At 36.3% G+C, this 20,892-nt stretch overlaps 2 protein-coding genes across 2 annotated transcripts in view; both read left to right on the top strand.

Moving 5' to 3' along the window:
• Positions 1-3,781: 3,781 nt before the first annotated feature.
• On the top strand, positions 3,782-15,218 carry LOC126965877 (gustatory receptor for sugar taste 64f-like). Its single transcript, XM_050809650.1, has 6 exons — positions 3,782-3,919; positions 5,273-5,427; positions 9,792-9,836; positions 10,415-10,583; positions 11,524-11,613; positions 14,926-15,218. The coding sequence occupies exons 1-6, from the start codon at positions 3,782-3,784 to the stop codon at positions 14,986-14,988; spliced, it is 660 nt and encodes a 219-aa protein (XP_050665607.1). The 3' UTR covers positions 14,989-15,218.
• The window catches only part of LOC126965867 (uncharacterized), a 61,510-nt gene continuing 48,719 nt past the window's right edge, over positions 8,102-20,892 (top strand). Inside the window, exon 1 of the mRNA XM_050809638.1 lies at positions 8,102-9,098. Coding sequence (XP_050665595.1) covers positions 8,167-9,084 — 918 coding nt within the window. The 5' untranslated portion in view covers positions 8,102-8,166 and the 3' untranslated portion in view covers positions 9,085-9,098. The remainder of the gene's footprint in view (positions 9,099-20,892) is intronic.

Genomic DNA, 20,892 nt, shown 5'->3' with positions numbered 1-20,892 from the left:
TGCCAAGCCAAATAGCAGGTACTAGCACTCGCCACGCGTGACTTTATGCGAGATAGCTTCGTCTTTAACCAAACAACCCAAGTGGGCATGCACGGACTCAAAACCCTATCAATAGGTAGCACATAGAAATAATAGTATTTTATTAATATTATAGGTATGAGATTTGCATAAGAGGTGTATTAAATTGAATCTCTTAAGTTATTTTATACTTTTGAGTTTTTAAAGTAGGTTTTTTACAAAAGTCTAATAGTTTATTTTAAGGGTTATTATCTAACGTCCACTGCTGGACAAAGGCCTGCCCTCATTTAACGTATTCCTGCGATCTTGACCAGATCTTCGGACCATCTTGTGGGTGCCTACCAACACTACGTCTTCCGACTTTTCTGCCCCAACGGCTATCTTTCCGTCGAGCTATGTGCCCTGCCCACTGCCACTTCAGTTTTGCAATCATTGGACTTTATCAATGACCTTCTGATTCGATCTCGCAGAATGGAGAATTCATTCCTAATAAAAATCTTGTCTCAATAATATTTGAGGCTTTTTACAGATTTAACTATACTTACATCCCTAATTTAAATATATTTCAGATTTAGATGGTCTTCTTGGAAATGTGTTTACTTACTTTTCTCTCTCAGTGGACAAATATTTATTACAATAATGTGTATATACAACGTTGTGCGATCTAAGACTTCTTTAAATGCTACAAGTAAGTATTAATTATTAATTGCAATAATAAAATAATTTGGGCACTGTGAAGTGCGCTGGTGTGACTCGCGACTTGCGTCGACACTCTGGCTCCTTCTCATGTCCAAGTTACTTCAGTTGGTGCTGGGGCTGATGCTTCGACTTCGGTCTTAGTGAGTCTTACATCTTTGTGCCGTTGGATGTCCAGATGGCAGAGGCGCGGCGAATACACAGTATTATCTACTCGCCTCAATAGGGCTACTGGAAACCTAAGCGCTAAATGTTGCCAATATTTTTGGTACACTTCCGCGTAATGATAGTTTTAATTTAATGTTATGATAGTATTGTAAATATAATTAAATAAGATGATGATATTTTTATGGATCTCCCAATAGATACAATATTATGTACACATAACAAACGTATACGTAATAAACTTGGCCTGTTGCTATGCGTTGCCTAACACCAAGAGGCTCTATCTAGACGTATAATAGTATATATAGTATAAATGATCTAAGGCCTTAGATCATTTTTACGTCTCGATAGACTATGATAATTTTTAACACATCGAAAAAATAGCGGCGCACTGTTAACCTTTATTTTCAGCTGTACACGCACACTAATACAAGGTGACTGACGTATCATGAGTATAAGATGTAGCTGTCAAGAACACTAAAGTAATAAACCTGGCCTGTGTTATTCTCTATCTAGACGTATAACTAATCAAAGATTCAGGCATTTAAAAGAATTGTATATTTTAGCACCGGTTATATTTTATGGTACAGCCTGCCTGACTATGTTAATGTTTCTGAAGATTGCACGTAAATGGCCAGAGCTGGTGAAGCATATTTCCCGTGTCGAAGATCTGGATCCCAACTATAACACTCAACTTACTTATAAATGTAATCTGACTTGCGTGGTCGTGTTAGCTTTGGCAACATGTGAGTATTTTTTGCGCATAAGACTATTATAGCCTACACAAATGGTTGCATTTGGTACGCGCGATATTTACAAAAACGCGGTTGGTTTATGGTGATGAACTGATGACGTCAATTGGTCATGCAAACAAATGCTCTGAAATCATAATAAGATACGAAATCAACCTGAACATTCATTGTGAACTTAGATATCAACTAGACACTTCTATGTCTACATGACCTGGTGACCTGTTATTTTACCGGCAACTATTTCGCGTATAATTTATAAAATTAATTTATTGTTATCATACAGGATGTACACCAGATAACCTCCGATGACATAAAGGGTTCCTTAGAACTTCCTGTATCTGAATCATAGCAATTAGCATTTTAACGTTCTGTATTTCAATATTTTCATAAGACTATATTAAAAACTATGAAGACAGTTTTTTTTAACTTAAAAGATTTTTTTCCACACTACTTCAAAAGACTTTAGACTTAAGTATATTGTTTTAACTTCAACGCGATACCCTCACACGTTCACGAGATAAAGGGTCTTGACAGACAGACGCACAGCAAACCGCACGTGCGCTAGAGATGACATAATGCTTCCTTCTTTTTCACTCACATACAATACAATGAGTACGTTCATTATGTCAACTAGCTTTCAGCTGACTTTTAAATTATATCAATTATATTATGTAATCGTGAAATCATATATATACTATATATTGAATTCCTTCCTTTTTATTATTTATGTTTATTTTTATTATTATTTTTAAATAGAATCTATATATTTTCCGATTGATTATTTCCTCGATTATTTTTAAATGTTTTTCTTCATACAAACTAAAGTAATAAAAATAAAAGATATTAAGTAAAATATAAAAAATATTCAGTAAAGTACCCTTAAGTTAAGTAATACATATATTAAAAAAATATTAAGTAATCAAATGTATAATTATTTTCAGTTGAACACATCCTGTCATTGTTGTCAGCATTCGTGGACGCGATGGCTCCAGAAAACTCACACTATGAAGGCTTTGCCAGAAATTTTTACCCGTGGGTTTTTAAGTATATACCATATTCTCCTATTTTGGGAGTGCTAACTCAGGTAAGTTTAATAATAAGTTTTTAAAATAAAATCTAAGAACTGAGGCATTATTGCGGAAATAAAAAACTATTTAAGAGTTATGAATAAATATATTAAGGTGTTAATACACGCCAGTTACCTTGTTTATACGGTGAGGGTGAAAGAGTCGTATTTAAAGGTTAAATAACCATTAATGAATCTTAGATCATTTATACGTCTAGATAGACTAAACAGCTGTGAAAACGTCGAAAAAATAAAGTTTAGAACTAACCAGTGTGTCATATGAATCCCCAGTGTAAGACGTAGCTTGTCACGCGGGATGATTCATGCAATTGCATCCAAATATCGGGATCAAATAAATAATAGTAGATTGTTGACAAATCCTACTCGGACTATAGCCGCCCTAGCGATTCTTTCGAACCGTGTTAAACACGCTACTTTTCATTTCTAATATGAGGAAAATAAAACTAGTTGTTTATCTAAACTATTTATTGATAATATATACTTAATAATATTAGTAGTACCTATTTAAAATTAATTGTCAAAGGTACAATTTGTGAAATTAAAAGTTACATTTTTGTTTGGAATGTTTATGCTGTTAGATATATTATAACAAATTTGGCTGTTCTGGATATTTGTAAAAATAGGAGATTCTGCGATTTCATCAGACGATGGATTCCATGGCGGATACTCCTTGGATGTTGTCGGCTGAGGTGAATTGGGGCGTATGTTTATAGTTTCAGTTAATTTGGTTGAAATTTTAGCTATATTTTGGACTGGATCCTCAATGTAGCCATCGGCGACTGTGCAGAATTTCCAGCCTCTTTACATAAAACTCTGCACAGATGACAGCAGTTCTATTTTTAAAGTTCATTCCGGCCCTTGGGTGGGAAGTAATTTGTATGAGTTTTTCCCTCTCTACTGAGGAAAGCAGCATTTTCCACCCATAATCAGATCAAAACAACATAACTTTCCGGGTATGAGAAATGAAAAATATATTTATCATGAGTAGGTACGTCACTACTTACCATGTAAAAGTTCCGCGACGATAGAAGTTTACAAACTCATATTATGTTTGTTGAAATTTATGTATTTATTTCAGTTCCTTCATTTCCAATCGACTTTTATTTGGAATTTTTCTGACTTGTTTGTGATATGTATGAGTTACTATTTGACTTCAAGGCTGCAATATGTAAATAAAAAATTACTGGCAGCTCAAGGAAAGGTGAGTGTTACAAGCAGGTCTATTATATTATTATAAATTATTTACCGTATTTTTTTCATTATTCACCAGAATATTTACTTTGATTCGAGGATTTTCAGTTCTTCGATATTTATGCATAATTTCCAAAGTTATGCTCCAGGGTTATTATTGCTAATAGTAATAAAAATATGAAAGTTTAAAAGTGTTTTCTCTGATTACGTTAGTCCGCCTGAATAGATCACGACACATTAAAATAATATTGAAATTGTAACTTACGCAAAAACCTAATGTAAAGAAAGATACAGTGAAACGTCTTTTAATCTTTTGAAAAGTATTTTATTTGAATGATACTTTCAAATGTTTTATCCATAGTACTTTCTTTAATGGTCATTGAATGTAATCAGAACCCACTTATTTATTAAAATTATTCACGAAATATATGCCCGTCTACATCCGGAATGGTATGCAAATCATAAAAAATGGAAGCCATATTTATTTATCTGTTCGGAAACCCAACAATCGCACAATAATAAATAAACTCCTTACAAAAAATGAAAATCTACATAATATTATACTAGTGGATCCGACAGACGTTGTCCTGTACACACGTCTTAAATTTGAAAAATCAGTCCAGCCGTTAGGAGGAGTTCACTAACATACACATGAGCATCAGAATTTATATTATATGGATGGAATTGAGAATCTAAACCAATCTCGAATTCACTGGAACACACAAAAATATCATCAAAATCGGTCCAGCCGCTTAGGAGGTACCTAGTTCAATTGTGAATCTAAACCATTCTCGAATCCACCTGAAAGAAATTTTAGACACACCGAAATTTTCATTAAAATCGATCCAGTTGTTTAGGAGGAGTTCAGTTACATCGGACACACAAAAGAAATAAATATATTAAGATGATGAAAATGGTCTTTGTTTGATTATCTTTCACACCTTTACCACTTATCGTATCGACATGAAACTACCACAATTCGATGCGAAATTTATCCTAGATGGTTTATGGCTACTTTTTTATTGTATTTGTAAAAAGAAGAATAATAGTTAGTTTATTTCATTTTAAAATTCGCCCAGTGAAGCGGGCGGGAACAGATAGTGTATATATAAATGTAGATAACCTATAGGGTTAACCTTCGTATAAAACATGGAAGCATTTCTGCCGCTTTAAAAAAGCGCAACTAAAACTATACCGTTAGTGGGCAGATATGATGGCCTGACGATCTGGTCAAGATTGCCAGAATACGTTGGATGGGGGCAGCGCAGGTCCGATCATCGTGGAGAGCTCTTGGGGAGGCCTTGGTCCAGCAGTGGACGGCTTCTGGCTGATGATGATGATGAAATATTATTAAATATTCCAGTATCTACCTGAAGTATTTTGGCGCACCAGTCGCGAGGAGTACGGCCGGGCGGTACAACTAGTGAGGAAGGTAGATGACGTCATCAGCGGAATCGTATTCATTTCATTTGCAAATAATCTTTTCTTTATTTGCCTCCAGTTATTTAATACATTGGAGTAAGTGTTTTTTGGTTTATTTGAAATACTTCGCAAGATATCTGTTTATAGAAATTTCTTTATTTATTTGATCTATACAAATAAATGCAGAGCCGTTTTTTCCATGCCAAAATTGAACAGGTGACAGTTTGTGTATCTGGGTTCAAAATATACAAGAGATGAAAAGTATCAGAGTGATATTGAAAGAAGAGTGAATGCAGGAAACATTGTGAATGGAGCTTTGCAATCCTTTATGAACAGGCAGAAGGTATCAAACAAGGCTCGTTTGGCTGTGCATGTGGGGGTGTTGGTTCCAACACTCATTTGCCCTGTGCTGCCCCGGGGCGTAAAAAGAATAGGGTAGTCCCAGGTCCAAGGGTGTCGTAAGAGGCGACTACAGGCTTTTTGAAAGTGGGAGAGTCACGCTGCTGTCTCATGACGTCAGCACAATCGGGCCAGACTCGTCCGGGTTACTTACCACACTCGCACAGAATACCGGCGTGAAGTAGCGGCCTAGTGCCGCTATGTTTCGCATAGGTTAGTGTCGAGGATCGGAGGCCATTCCCCCCCGTCCTCCCCCCCCCCCAACAAAATATGAGAGCGGTATTTAAAAAGAAATTACCCCAGGAGGGTACCGGCTCTTGTAGAGCCAGAGAATCCCTCCCCGAGCATTCGCGCTCGGGCTGCCCTTCGTATTCTGGGGAGGGCACAGTACCGTGTATGTCACAGGACAAACAGGGCAGCCACACCACGGCACCCCGCTCCACGCTTAATGTGGACTTTTGTAACATCCGGGGAATTCACTCCAACTTAAACGCCGTCCACCACCACCTTGAGACGTCGCAGCCGGCCTTGTGTTTCCTTACGGAGACGCAGATATCTCGACCTAGCGATACGTCATATTTAACGTACCCCGGGTACAAAATTGAGCATAATTTCATGCCTCATGCCGGGGTATGTGTGTACGTTAGGGAGGATATCTGCTGTCGCCGTCTCGGCAATTTTGAGGGTAGGGGCCTGTCTACTCTCTGGCTCCGCGTAGATTTAGAGGACCGCGTCCGCATCTATGTGTGTGTCTACAGGTCCCATAGTGGTAACGCAGAAACGGATCACCTCATGGGCTGCGTTCAAGCGGCATTTGATGACGTGCTTGCTCAAATCCCCTCCGCTGAAATCGTAGTCTTGGGTGATTTCAACGGGCACAATGCCGAATGGCTTGGATCACGTACCACAGACTACGCAGGGCGATCTGTGCATAATTTTGCATTGGCGTATGGTCTGTCCCAATTGGTTGAGTCGCCGACGCGGCTCCCGGATGTGGATAGCCACATGCCGTCCTTATTAGATCTTCTGCTGACTACACATCCCGATGGTTACCAGGTCTCTGTCGACGCCCCTCTTGGAACGTCCGACCATTGCCTGGTCAGGAGTGTAGTGCCTATCCGACGCCAACGTCGCAGACCACCAGCGACCCGCCGCGTTTGGCACTACAAGTCAGCAGATTGGGTAAGGATGCGTTCCTTTTTTGCATCCTACCCTTGGGGCAGGGTTTGTTTCCCTTCGGATGATCCTAGTGCCTGCGCCGTTGCAGTAGCCGATGTGATACTGCAGGGCATGGATATTTTTATACCAAGCTCTGTAGTACCGATCGGTGGCAGATCACAGCCCTGGTTCGATGCGTCAGTTAAAGCAGCATCTGACTGCAAAAAACAGGCGTATCGAACTTGGGTTGCGGCGCTGGGCTCAAAGGATCCGAACTGCAAAGTTCTGAAGAGGAAATATAACCGTGCCTCCAGATTTTTTAAGCGGCAAATCGCCCGTGCAAAATCGAAGCACGTCGTCAAAATTGGCGAGCAGCTTTCCAGATACCCGACCGGAACACGCAAGTTCTGGTCGTTGTCGAAAGCTGCTCTTGGTAACTTCAACCAGCCGTCCATGCCGCCGTTGCACATGAGGAATGACACCCTGGCCCATACGGCAAAAGAGAAAGCCGATCTCCTGTGCACTCTTTTTGCCTCCAACTCGACTCTTGACGACAACGGAAAAACACCGCCGACCATCCCGCGGTGTCAGAGCTCCATGCCTGAAGTACAGTTCCGACAGAAAACTGTTAGGCGAGCTCTGTTTTCGTTGGACGTCAGGAAGTCGAGCGGGCCGGATGGCATTTCTCCAATCGTGCTTAGAACGTGTGCCCCTGAGTTGACGCCGGTGCTAACGCGTTTATTCCGGCACTCTTATTCAAAAGGCGTAGTCCCTGATTCATGGAAGTCAGCCCTTGTCCATCCGATCCCAAAAAAAGGAGACAGTTCGGATCCGGAAAACTACAGGCCTATTGCGATTACCTCCCTACTCTCCAAAATCATGGAGAGCATAATTAACCGCCAGCTCTTGGTATACCTTGAGGGTCACCAGTTGATCAACGACCGGCAGTACGGCTTTCGCAATGGTCGGTCGACTGGCGATCTTCTGGTATACCTAACACATAGATGGGCGGCGGCTATTGAAAGCAAGGGGGAAGGCCTGGCAGTTGGTCTGGATATAGCGAAGGCCTTTGATCGTGTATGGCACAAGGCGCTCCTCGCAAAACTTCCATCATTTGGGCTTCCCGAGAGCTTATGCAAGTGGACCTCCAGCTTCCTCACTGGGCGCAGCATACAAGTCGTTATCGACGGTTATTGCTCGAATCCCAAGTCCGTGAACGCTGGAGTGCCCCAAGGCTGTGTGCTATCTCCCACGCTGTTTCTTCTGCATATCAATGATATGTTGGACACCGCCAACATGCATTGCTATGCAGACGACAGCACTGGTGATGCCGTATACACGGGCCATGCAGGTCTCTCTCGGGAAAACGTCGACCAGTGCCGGGAGAAACTTGTGTCTTCTATCGAGTCCTCTCTCGAGAAGGTCGCGGAATGGGGTAAGTTGAACCTTGTCCAATTTAACCCCCAGAAGACTCAAGTTTGCGCGTTTACCACTAAAAAAACCCCATTTGCCGTATCACCGCTCTTCGAGAACACTTCCCTTAAAGCCTCGCCTAGTATCGGAATACTGGGTCTCGAAATCTCGAGCAATTGCCAATTCCGTGGCCATCTGGAGGGCAAAGCCAAACTGGCTTCAAAGAAACTGGGCGTCATAAATAGAGCACGGCAATACTTCAAGCCGGCCCACATTCTAGCGCTCTACAAAGCGCAGGTCCGGCCTCACATGGAGTATTGCTGTCATCTCTGGTCTGGCGCACCCCAGTTTCAGCTCGATCCATTTGACCGCGTGCAACGCAGAGCAGCTCGAATTGTCGGGAACCCAGTACTCTGTGAACGGCTGGATCATTTGGCGTTGCGTAGAGACGTCGCTTCATTGTGTGTTTTCTACCGCATCTTTCACGGGGAGTGTTCCGAAGAGCTGTTCAACCTGATTCCTGCCGCCGAATTCCACCTTCGCACGACACGCCACAAGTTAGGATTTCATCCCCACCATCTGGATGTGTGGCGGTCCTCCACAGTGCGGTTTTCAAGGAGCTTTCTTCCTCGTACCACGAAGCTGTGGAATGAGCTTCCGAGTGCGGTGTTTCCGGGACGATACGACATGGGTACCTTCAAGAAAAGCGCGTACACCTTCCTTAAAGGCCGGCAACGCTCTTGTGATTCCTCTGGTGTTGCAGGAGAGTGTGGGCGGCGGTGATCACTTAACACCAGGTGACCCGTACGCTCGTTTGTCCTCCTATTCCTTAAAAAAAAAAAAAAATGTACGGAAGTGAAAGTTGGGTATGGCAGAAGAAACGTGAAAGCGGAATAAATGCAGTTGAGATGAGAGCGTTGAGATGTATGATAGGAGTTAAACTGAGTGACAGGATAAGAAATAGTGAGATTAGGAAATGTTGTGGTCTGAAAGAAGATGTTGTGACAACAATTGAGAAAGATGTTCTGAGATGGTTTGGCCATGTCGAGAGAATGAATGAAGAACGATTGACGAGAATAGTGTATAAGGCCAGTGTGAATGAAAGTGTTGGAAGGGGTAGACCTAGGCGGACGTTTTGAGACCAAATCAGGGACGTCTTGAAAAAAGGCTAGTTCAAGAGTAGCCTAAACCGAAGAGCATGTATGAAAGGATAATGAAAGTGGACGAAGCGAAACAAGTATGTAAGGATCGTACCCCTACGGGAAAGAGGCGTGATTATACGTATGTTTGTTTTTTCCTTCGGTAGTACTGCGAACACTACTGAACCGATCGGAATAATACTTATATATTATCTCGTTTGTCCAAATTCAGTGCTATTTGGGAGAAGTATTTTTAGGACTTGATGAATTTGTTGACAAAATATCACTGGAATTAAAAATGTTATTGTACCTAAATAAGATTATTAATCTTTTTAAATGTTTAATTTTCAGAAATGGCATCAAGGGTGCAGTTTCATGCAGAAGCGGAAAGCAAGGGTTTGTATTCATTTTAAACCCTCAAATACATTGCTTGGAAAGAGAGAATAAAATATTACATTTTTTAAGGGAGAAATTAGAAGAGATTGAGAGTCCCAAATTGTTTAAATAAACTTTATTCCAATTGGCTTAAACAAAGCGTCGCCTATACTAATTTGCCTGTATTTTATTTTAGTATAGTTAATTTTTTTATATTAATTGCAACTATATATGTTTTTTTTATTAATTTTACTTCATTTTAAAGGAGATTATATAAAGAATTGAAAAAAAATGGTTTCCAGCTCTCAGTCAGCAGCAACATTAGGCTTGTCACGGCTTGTTACGGTTAACAGTTTAAGCATTTTTTGCGTAACCGGTACATTAACTAGTTTGTTATTGCTAAACTAAGTTGTGCATCAACTAACCCAGCCTTAGAGTATTTTAACAGTTGTCAAAAACTTTGTATATTATTATTTACGCACGTCTAAAGAACAAATTTTTGCTTGATTTTCTTTAAAAGCGTGTATAAATAATAGTTAGTTTTTTTAAACTATTATTTATAAATAACATTATTTAATTTAAAATATATTTTGTAACAGGTCCACCATACTCGGAGGCTACGAAGCAGCAGTGTACTTTCTGTTCTCGCTCATATATCTAATATCTCGTTCTGTGGCCGTATCACTGATCGCCTCTCAAGTCAACAGTGCTTCCACTGTGCCTGCGTCTGTCCTGTATGACGTACCATCTCCAGTTTACTGCTTGGAGGTACGACATTGTAAATAAAGATCACGATCACACAATTTATTTCAATCTATATATGTGTCATAGTCAAGAATGTCGAGTATAAGAAACGAGTACGAAGATGAAGAAGATATTGGTCTTATCTCTCGGGTGTAATTTGCTTTACAGTACTGATACAGTCTCGCATTCTAATTACTTTATTTATTATTATATGATTTATTTATAATTAATTTATAGTAGAAATAGCAGTCGAAATAAGGATGTGGGCAATATTATCATATTTTTTAGAATAGAAGATATATGTATTCAATAATTTCACTATGACCACTACTATATACATAGTAACACTAAATGATATATACTACTAGGGCAGTCGGATGACCAGCAGCCAGCACGTCCACCACTTTGACTGCCCCAACAAGAAGTGACCAATAGCTGAGAGCAATTCCTGACAGTTACAATACTAACAACTTAATAACACGAAGCTACCAACTTCATAATAAAGTGACATCACTAAGATTTTTCATGTGATTCTATAATATTACAATTACTAAAAATATACTAAATGTAATAATTAAAACAATATTAACAGGTTACAAATTATTCTATTAATTTCAGTACCTGGGCGCGCGAGCCTTGCTCGGATTTTTAAGAAGATACAAAACTTGAACAAAAAAAAAATACTAATAGGACATCTGGATTCGAACCGGGATCTTCTGCTTTCCGGATCACCCAATGTCCCATCTGAGCTATTATATTTTTGTATAAAGTGAAAAATATCGATTTCTCGCCCCCGAAACTACATGTATACTAAATTTCATTTAAATCAGAAATAAGATTCAGATTTTATATATATATATAGATATATATTTATACACAAGAATTGCTCGTTTAAAGATATAAGATTATAACTTAATGTTGGTACTACATGTAATGTCAAATAACCATAACATTATATTGCCAGGTTCAAAGATTCTTAGAGCAAGTAAATGGTGAGAAAATAGCATTGAGTGGTCTACAATTCTTCAGTGTAACAAGAAGTCTACTTTTAACGGTATGTATTACTGTTTATTTTCAGTGAAAGGGCAGCAAACTTATGTTTCATAATTATAGTAAAATTGACTTCACATTAGTCAGTTATGGAATTTTTATACCTTCTAACATAGAATAATAACGCTTAGAACGTGAGTAGGCCTAAGCGAATTAAAGCACTTTTAATGTGGACGTCTATGACCACATACGTTTCCCGCCGCGTCAGTGTTATTCTGCCAACTTCCATGACAAACAGCGCGCCAAATTTAATTTAAAAATGACTTACTGTGCAGTGAAAGGGTGTCACAACGCATCTCAAAATAAATATAAGAAAATCACATTTCACACCTAAATACTATTTCACAACTTTTAATTTAAGCTAATACATTCGTCAAAACAGCAAAATATTTTGTAAACAAAACAGACGCCATTAAAAAAATATGTTGCCAGCTATGAATGTACTATATACCCCGAGTTCGTCCGCTGGGATAGTTTTTTGTGTTTATTCGTAGATATTGATAGGAGGCTATAATGTACGACGCCACATGATGTTATATGCATTCAAAGTCAAATAATCTTAATTCTATCTTTAAATTAGGCTTAAACTAAGCGCTTTGAAAAGTTACTATAAATATATTATCTTTTAAATTACAAAATGTACCATATTATGTTCGGAAAAAATTGAGCTCGTGAGAACATTAACGGCCACTCTTTTTAACCGACTTCGAAAAAGGAGGAGGTTTTCAATAGGTCGGTATGTTTTTGAAGAGTTACTTCTTTATCGACGTATGAGAGAAATTTTATAGCAATTCGTCATGATTTTCGGTTACGCGCCATTTTTTTTAAATCCAAGAAGGCCGCGCGCCTAATTATGATTTCAATAATAATATCGTATCCAAGGTTCTTGAGGGTGCAGTGAACAAATTAGGGATCATTTTTGAAATCCAAGATGGTCGCCGCGCAAATTTATGATTTCAACAATATTGATATCGAATCAAAAATCAATATTGATATCGAAAAAAAAAATATCGGTTCTCAAGGGTGCAGAGAACGAATTTGGCATCATATTTGAAATCCAAGATGGCTGCCGCGCAAATGTATGATTATAACGATTTTATTTCCATATGGCACAACAATTTCCGAAAGATGCCTATAAGTTGTTTGGCATTAGGGTTATCATTATAACCACGACGCATACGCATAGCCCCAAAATAATTTTTCACCGCAGCCATCTTCGATTTAAAAAATGATCCCAAATTCGTTGTTTGCACCCTCGTGAACCTCGGATACGATATCTATATTGTTCAAATCATAATTTTGCACGGCTCCCACCTTAGATTTCAAAAATGATCCCAAATTCGTCATCTGCACCCTCGAGAACCTCGGATACGATATCCATATTGTTGAAATCATAATTTTGCATGGTGGCCATCTTGGATTTCAAAAATGATCCCAAATTCGACCTCTGCACTCTCGAGAACCTCGGATACGATATCCATATTGTTGAAATCATAATTTTGGATGGCGGCCATCTTGGATTTCAAAAATTATCCCAAATTCGATTTATGCACCCTCGAGAACCTCGGATACGATATCCATATTGTTGAAATCATAAATTTGCGCGGCGGCAATCTTGGATTTAAAAAATGATCGGAAATTCGTTCTCTGCACCCTCAAGAACCTCGGTTACGATATCAATATTGTTGAAATCATAATTTTGCGTGGCAGCCATCTTGAATTACGAAAATGATCCCAAAATCGTTCTCTGCACCCTCGAGAACCTCGGATAGGATATCCATATAATTGTTGAAATCATAATTTGGCGCGTCGGCTTGAATAATAGTTTTATTAATAATAGCTGGCAAGAGCTCTATCGTCTCGCTTTTTCGTTTCATCGAGTTTCAAATCACAACAATTCTAAACAAGTTTCAATTCAATAAAATAATACATATAATGCAATACATTTATAATTATAGATTAATATAAAATAATATGTAATGTTATTGTCACTCCCTTTAATAAATAAATTTATTTCTATTACTACGTGTTGTTTTTATTAAATTATAATTTTATATTTTGTTTCTTCTCTCTTATTACATAGGATCTAGTATTGCTCACAATTTACCGATTTGGGGAAACGTCTATTCACTTGCAACATTATTTGGCTGTATGTGTGCGTGTTGGCGAATGTAAGTACGTGACGCTCACGCACACATTAATCATAATGTTACTTCTTTAAGGACAGGAACTATGAATGAAACTATCGTTCTGAGCGTTATTATTCTATGCCTTCTAAGATAAATCAAATCAAAATCATTGTAGGTCAAGGAAATGACACTTATGAATGTCCAAAGTTTTATTTTCTTTTATATCTACCACCTCTTCGGAAAATTAAGCTTTACTGAGAAGAAGCGAGAAACTCATTGCCACTCTTTCAATCAAATCAACATTATTTTAATTACAATATATGTGAAGTGTTGTAACAAAAATACTCGAACGTCAAATACTCAATGCCTTACACGAGTAAGGCCAACTTCACAATCATACCAATGTATTTCTACACAAACAGTAGATGCATCAATCCACACATAATATCTGAATCTCAAAGAGGGTGTAAATTATACTATGCAATAAGAGGGGGGACTGCTTAACTAAAAATTAAAATTTAGTTTAGTATGAAACGTGCAGTCATCTGACATAAGTTTGAAATAGTAATTACAATATTATGGCGCCGAAGTATAATCCGGCTAAGTTTGAAAGTGAACAGTTGCTTAAAACATAGCGGATTTCGACTATCTCCGTTTTTTACAAGATTATAGCCGTCATCTATCAATCTATCAATGACTGCACGTTGAAACGTGCAGTCATTGATAGATTGATTGTATGAATACAATCGACTAAATCGCTTCTTTCTTAGAAACTGCTGAAACTGAGCACAAAATGATATAAAGTAAATCACATAACCCCTGATGAATCAAACAGGGCAACTACCTTGTCATAATAACTTTTCCGTGACATTAGTCCTCAGTTGGCAAGCGGTACTATTGTAACAGTGGTTTTTAAAGTTTTTGTCTGCACCTGACGTCCCATAGATGGCGGCCTGTCCCTGTCTCAAATTGCGCAATACATTTTTTTCTGTTTAAAGTCTGTTTACAATACAAGTTCGACACGATATATTTTTAGTTATAGTCGGGTAGAGGAATTACGAGAGAAAAATATATATATCATTTGATTTTGAATTCTACTTGTATTTGCTGATGACATCATTATAACCTTTGCTGAGAATAAATTAGAGATAATTTAATATTATTAATTTATTTAAACTTATTTCCAGGTTGCCGGAACTATAGTGACTTATGAGCTGGTTATGTTCCAGTTTAAGTCACCGGATCAGTAATATATATACAACTATAAATAGATGTGTGTGTCTCTATATTTCACTATGCAGCTGAAACTGCACGTCGCAGACCCATAGTTACAAGACTCCCATCGTGCACTAAAGTGGTTGATAGTTGATACCTATAAGGGTGTAGAAGATAGGGTGGTTGAAAGATAAGATTTAAAAAAATGGGTGACTATTATTAATCTAAAATGAGTTGGATTCTTCTGGAAAATTCTAGAATGATGTAGAGATTTATAGAATTGTTTGGAAAGTTTTCAAATGTAAGCCTTTATTTTAATCAATTGCAAATGTTTTTAGATGGATCTATAATTTTTTTATATGAAAAAATTGTGAAGTAGGTTGTGATAGATTATTAATATTAACAAATAACTATACAACTAAAAATGACCCAGCGAAGAGGGTCACAACTAGTATTATAATATTATTTAAGAGTATCTTGTCGTTTGTTTTTCTGTGTTATAAATAAAATATTTATATATCTGACAGTGCGTCTGTATTATTCCTGTGGTTATCATAATAAAAGATCGCACCTCCAATTTTTTTTTAGACTTTGACATACTACGAAGTCCAGAACGCAAAAAAGAGGAAATTTTTTTTAAAGAAAACGCATTACTCTCGCTATTTATTTATTTTTATGTTCTATGTAATTAATCTACCATTTAATAATTTAAAAATACCTGACAAAATGTCTGACATGTCGATAAAAGTCCGGACTTTTAGTCTGATCTCGTTTAAATTTCGTTTCTCGTAAACATTTAAGACTTATGTGATATTAGTTAATATGTAATTTTATTATTATATTCCATCTAAATAAAAATAAAATACGGACTAGAGTCTAAAGTCCGGACGTGTCTCGTTTTATCCGGACCGTGGATGGTAATCCTGATGGTAACCCTATATGCAATCGTTTATGTTTACATGACAATAAATTATACTAAAAGGGTTTCAGTGAAATGTTGATAGTAAAAGTTGTTCCTATTTATTACCACTTTTTATTCATCGCCAAGCACGAAAATGGGAGAAATTGCAAAAATGTTTTAGACATGTGTGTTGAAGAAAGGCACAACTAAAATTTGCGATTTCATTATTAGATTAAAATGATGAAGAACCTTATAAAATATTTTTTTCAAAATTTTAACCTAGTGTAAAATGGTAAAATTAAAGCATTAATTAAATTTATCGACACACTCATGATTATCGTCATCAATTATAATTAGGTCACATCACTATCGCAATCCGGGAACTCTGCATTCAACTCGCGAGTAATCTGTAGCTGACACCCCCACAGGCCAAATAGACAACCGACTGAAATACATTAAGAAACAAAATATGAACATCTGAAATAAACGTCTTTTTATTCTATTGCAGAGAAAATTGAATTATTTTCTTTGAAGTATTATTTCCTTACGTAACTCATTCACGTTTCTGGACAATTTCACACGGATCCTTTTATTGTTCCAAATGAGTAAAGAGAAAAATATGTATTTCGTTTCTCCACATTTGAAATAAAATTGCAAATCAGGGTTATTATTCTTCGCATGCTTGGCGAAATTTTATTTACTTAATATTTAATTACCTCTCTCATTTACCTGACTCTGACAAAACATGGATTACTATATACTTATTACAAACGTATTTAATAAAATTAATCTATTTATTTGAACTGTTTTTGAGCTGCTGTAATTTAGATATATTATGTATTACAGAACTTTGGCGTAAAAGCTCCAGTTTAGTTTTAGAGAACATAAAGTAGTCAGTTTGTAGATTTTGATAAAAATGTAAAGAGAATTTGAAGAGATATTGTTAACCTCTCTATAGAAAAACTAATTGAGGTAGCTTATACAGAATTTGAGCAATTTATTATTGTAATCCCCTTATTCATAATAGTCTGCTAACTTAAAGCTTTGCTAATTCTCCCTCTGATTTCTTCTATTGACCTAAGTCAGAATGAGAAAAAACACTCCTTAGCGGCTGTTTTAAGTTAGCGGGCCATTATGAATAAAGTGTAAGTGTATACCGCCCCCCCCCACTGCATCATATGAACGATTCCAACATAGAATAAAGGAGGTACTATCAAAACTTAGCAAAACAAGCAAGACAATTATAGTGTGTGGAGATTGTAACTTGCTTGAACCTTCTGTCAATTGCAAACATTAAAAATTTTTTCAAAGTTTTAATTTTTTCAATGTTTTTTGGGAACCTACTAGTAGAATCACTTCTACAACAGCAACCTGTTTAGATAATATTTTTATAAATATTACAATTACTAGTGAACTTATACTAAATTACTTATATTACTATTATTATATTACTCCAGTAACGGTGACAGTAAACAAAAAACATTGTTTTAATGATTGGGCAACAATGGGTATCCACAAAAGTCCTAAACGCTTAAATAACCTTTATTATGAGAAATATTACAATAAAATTGAAGTAAAGTAAAAAATACTCCAAGCTCTTTAAAGTAGTTTGTCATGAAGCGAAAACACGTTTCATTGCAGATAAAATTAAAAACAGTAATAATAAAGTAAAAGCAACTTGGAATGTAATTAACTATGAAACTGGTAGATCGAATTGTTATTAAATCACGTTATAAATTCGGAAATAAAAATGGGGCCATTCGACTTAAATTGTAAAATACAAACTTGACATTCTTGCACCTGAATTAGCAATAATATTTAACGAATGCATAGATGAGGGGTGTGTTCCCTGACCTCATGAAATACAACTAAGTTATACCTTTGTTTAAATCTTGCAGTTCTTTTGACCCTGCTAATTTCAGACCTATTTCGGTGCTGCCTGTTTTTAGTAAAATTTTTAAAAAACTTTTGCTTCAACAGCTTCAAATTGATTTTTGTAAATTAATGTACAAAATTAAATTTCGTTTCACTAGGGGCTTATCAACAATTAATGCGGGTACTAGACTCATTGAGTACATCTTTGACGCCTGGGAAGAGTCACAGGATGCATTGGGCATTTTTTGTGTTTGTCCAAAGCATTTGACTGCGTTCACCACGAAACTTTACTCTTAAACTAAAGCATTATGGAGTGGACTGAGTGAGTGTAACTCTTTTTTATTATTTTAGGTGTAGCAAAAGAATCCTTATAGTAAGGATAATTTCATGTATAATGTATATATACTAGCATAAAGCTATCGAAAGAAGCTATAAGATCATGCATAAATTATTCATATTATTTTACACACACGACAGACAGTTTAAAAACCGTTATATTTTAGAATAAATGAGTATTTTCAATGAAAACAATTGGTTTTATTTATAAGTGTTTTTGGATTTATAATTAACTTTATATGTTCTTTCTAAAACAAAACTGAAACATACATGCTTTCATAGTAATAATTTATTCGAGATATTCATTCCGAAAGAATTGATTGCCCTTGAACGACCTTGGAGTGCGAGATCGCTTGTGTATGATATAAAATGTAACTATGCTATATTTGGACAAATGACTAATGAAATATATTTTACGATAGTTTGTCAAGTAAAGTAAACATATTTCAACAATTCCAAACTAAATAAATAGTAAAAAACAGACAAAGGAAACGACGCTTCAAAGCCCTTATTAAATTTAAATGGACGCTATTTTAACTCGAATATATATCAACAAAAACTAGTCAAACTATTATTATAATTATTCTTATCTCTTGGAAATATAGTCTTGAATCTAGATGTACCTATTATAAAAATAGCATTTTACCAAATATTGGGTAAAGCTAAGAAAAAAAAAATTTTTTCCCCGAACACACTAAGTGACATACAAATCGTTTGTGTAAGACGTAATTTGTACTAAAGTAATAAATCCCGCCTGTTTTCTTCGGTTGTCTAGCAGAAAGATGCTCTATCTAGATGTTATAAGTTATCTAAGTAAGTAAGTCTGTAGGTATATAATAATTGTCTATTGACACTTCATAGATTGACATGTAATAATATTACATAATGATAAAGACAAATCATTTTAAATTAATTAATTAGAGGTCCGTATAAGGAACTTAAAAACAGCTTAAAAGTAAGCCATTTAGAATAATTCTTAATTCGGTCTAAAACTTCGTTCTCAAATGGCATTATTATACCAATGTGGATTATTTCGATAGCTATTGCAAAAGTAAAACGCATTAAAAAGTTAAATTCGTTCTCGCGTTCAATCAAATACTTTCACAAGTTGAACAGTCTTAATGAATTCCATTAACTCATAATACATAGCTTGCCTAATAATTCTTATTCTTGATTGCTTTGCCGAGAGGAAATTGAACTAATGAAAATTTTGAAAGAAACAGTTAAAATCATAATGGACTTAATGGAGTCAAGACAAAATTTATATACATGGTGTAAGAAATATTTAAGGTAATTTTGAAAATGAATATGAAAAAAAAAAAATATAATTATGTAAACTCATAAAAGCATTTGTAAATAGTCATAAAATGTTTACAAAAAAAGTGCGCTATTAAGTAATTAACATAAGTAATTAAAAATACGTGGGTAAGTAGTGGATGCTACGGGGTCGCAGAGACTCGCGATATTTTTATTTTATTTTATTTGGAAAACTTACAGTGTGAAGGAAACCGGAGGGGGTGAAGGGGAATGGAATTCAGTACTACACTAAAACTATACTACCACAGGTTCGCTTTGGGTAGAACGTCGATTTATTGGATATTTAATTAAGTACTAACACATTTGCATTAAATACTAATAGCGTGTTTTAAAACTATTGTACAACAGTACTAGAGCCATCTAGTCATGGCTATGGGAAGTAATATTTAATTGCGGTTACATAAATGAATGGTTAAATACAACGTTAACATACCGCCTACCAAGGGCAAAGTAGACTTTGTCCCTTTACTAGTGTGAGTGTGTGTTTAAAAGTGAACATACATGCCGCCCACCATGACCTAGCTTATTTCTTATTCAACTACTTATTACACAGTTGATTACATAAGACATCTTAAATCAAAATTTTACATAAAATAGTTGAACTTAAAAACACATAGCAATCTACAAATATAAACATTATAGGAACCCTTAAAATTTTAAAACATATATCTTTAAAATTACAATTTTCTTAAACTTAATATTATATTATATTACTTATCGACAGGTAAAATACACAATTTTGAGACAGGCTTTTTAAGAATGCCATTTTTCGTTTGGAGAGTAACTACTCGAACAATATTGTCTTCACCGGGATGGGTAGCAATTATTCGTCCGTACAACCATTTACATGGAGGTAAATTGTCCTCCTTAATCACTACTACATTCCCGAGATTCACTTGTAAGTCTTGATGAGTCCATTTATGCCTAATTAATAATTTATTGCAAACCGTTTATCAATCTTATCAAAATGTGCTTTTACCACTTCCAGATCTTCTACGTTTTTTGGTTTTCGTCTCATTTCAGCTATGTCTTTTGAAGCTGTTACTTCTGAGTTCACCACTCCAGATAATATCCAGCCCAGATTGGTTGCTTGCGCCACAAGCGTACCAACTGGCCCTTTTTTCACTCCATCCCGAAGTATTTGACAATACACTTCTGCGCCTAACAAAAGGTCAATACGGTTAGGTGTATTGAAATCTGGATCAGCCAGCTTCAAATTCTGAAGTTCTTCCCAATCCAAGGCTTCCACTCTTCTTGTTGGAAGAAGAGAGGTTATGTTTTTTAAAACGTAAGCCTTCACCGGCATGATTATGTTGGAATCAATCCGGGACTGTATGTCGATGCTAACCATTGCCTTTGACATTACATTTCTGTTTCCTCCTAGGCCGGTTATTTTGCTCCTTATTGGCATTTTCTTTAAGCCTAGGCACTGCATTGTTGATTCAGTTACGAACGAACATTGTGATCCTTGATCTAAAAGTGCACGAACATCATGACTGCCTCCGTGTCG

This window comes from Leptidea sinapis, chromosome 9 (genome assembly GCF_905404315.1).
Source record: "Leptidea sinapis chromosome 9, ilLepSina1.1, whole genome shotgun sequence".
In the NCBI taxonomy this organism is placed as follows: Eukaryota; Metazoa; Arthropoda; class Insecta; order Lepidoptera; family Pieridae; genus Leptidea; species Leptidea sinapis.
The sequence above is the reverse complement of the archived record's forward strand: the minus strand, read 5'-3'. Positions and strand labels throughout refer to the sequence as shown.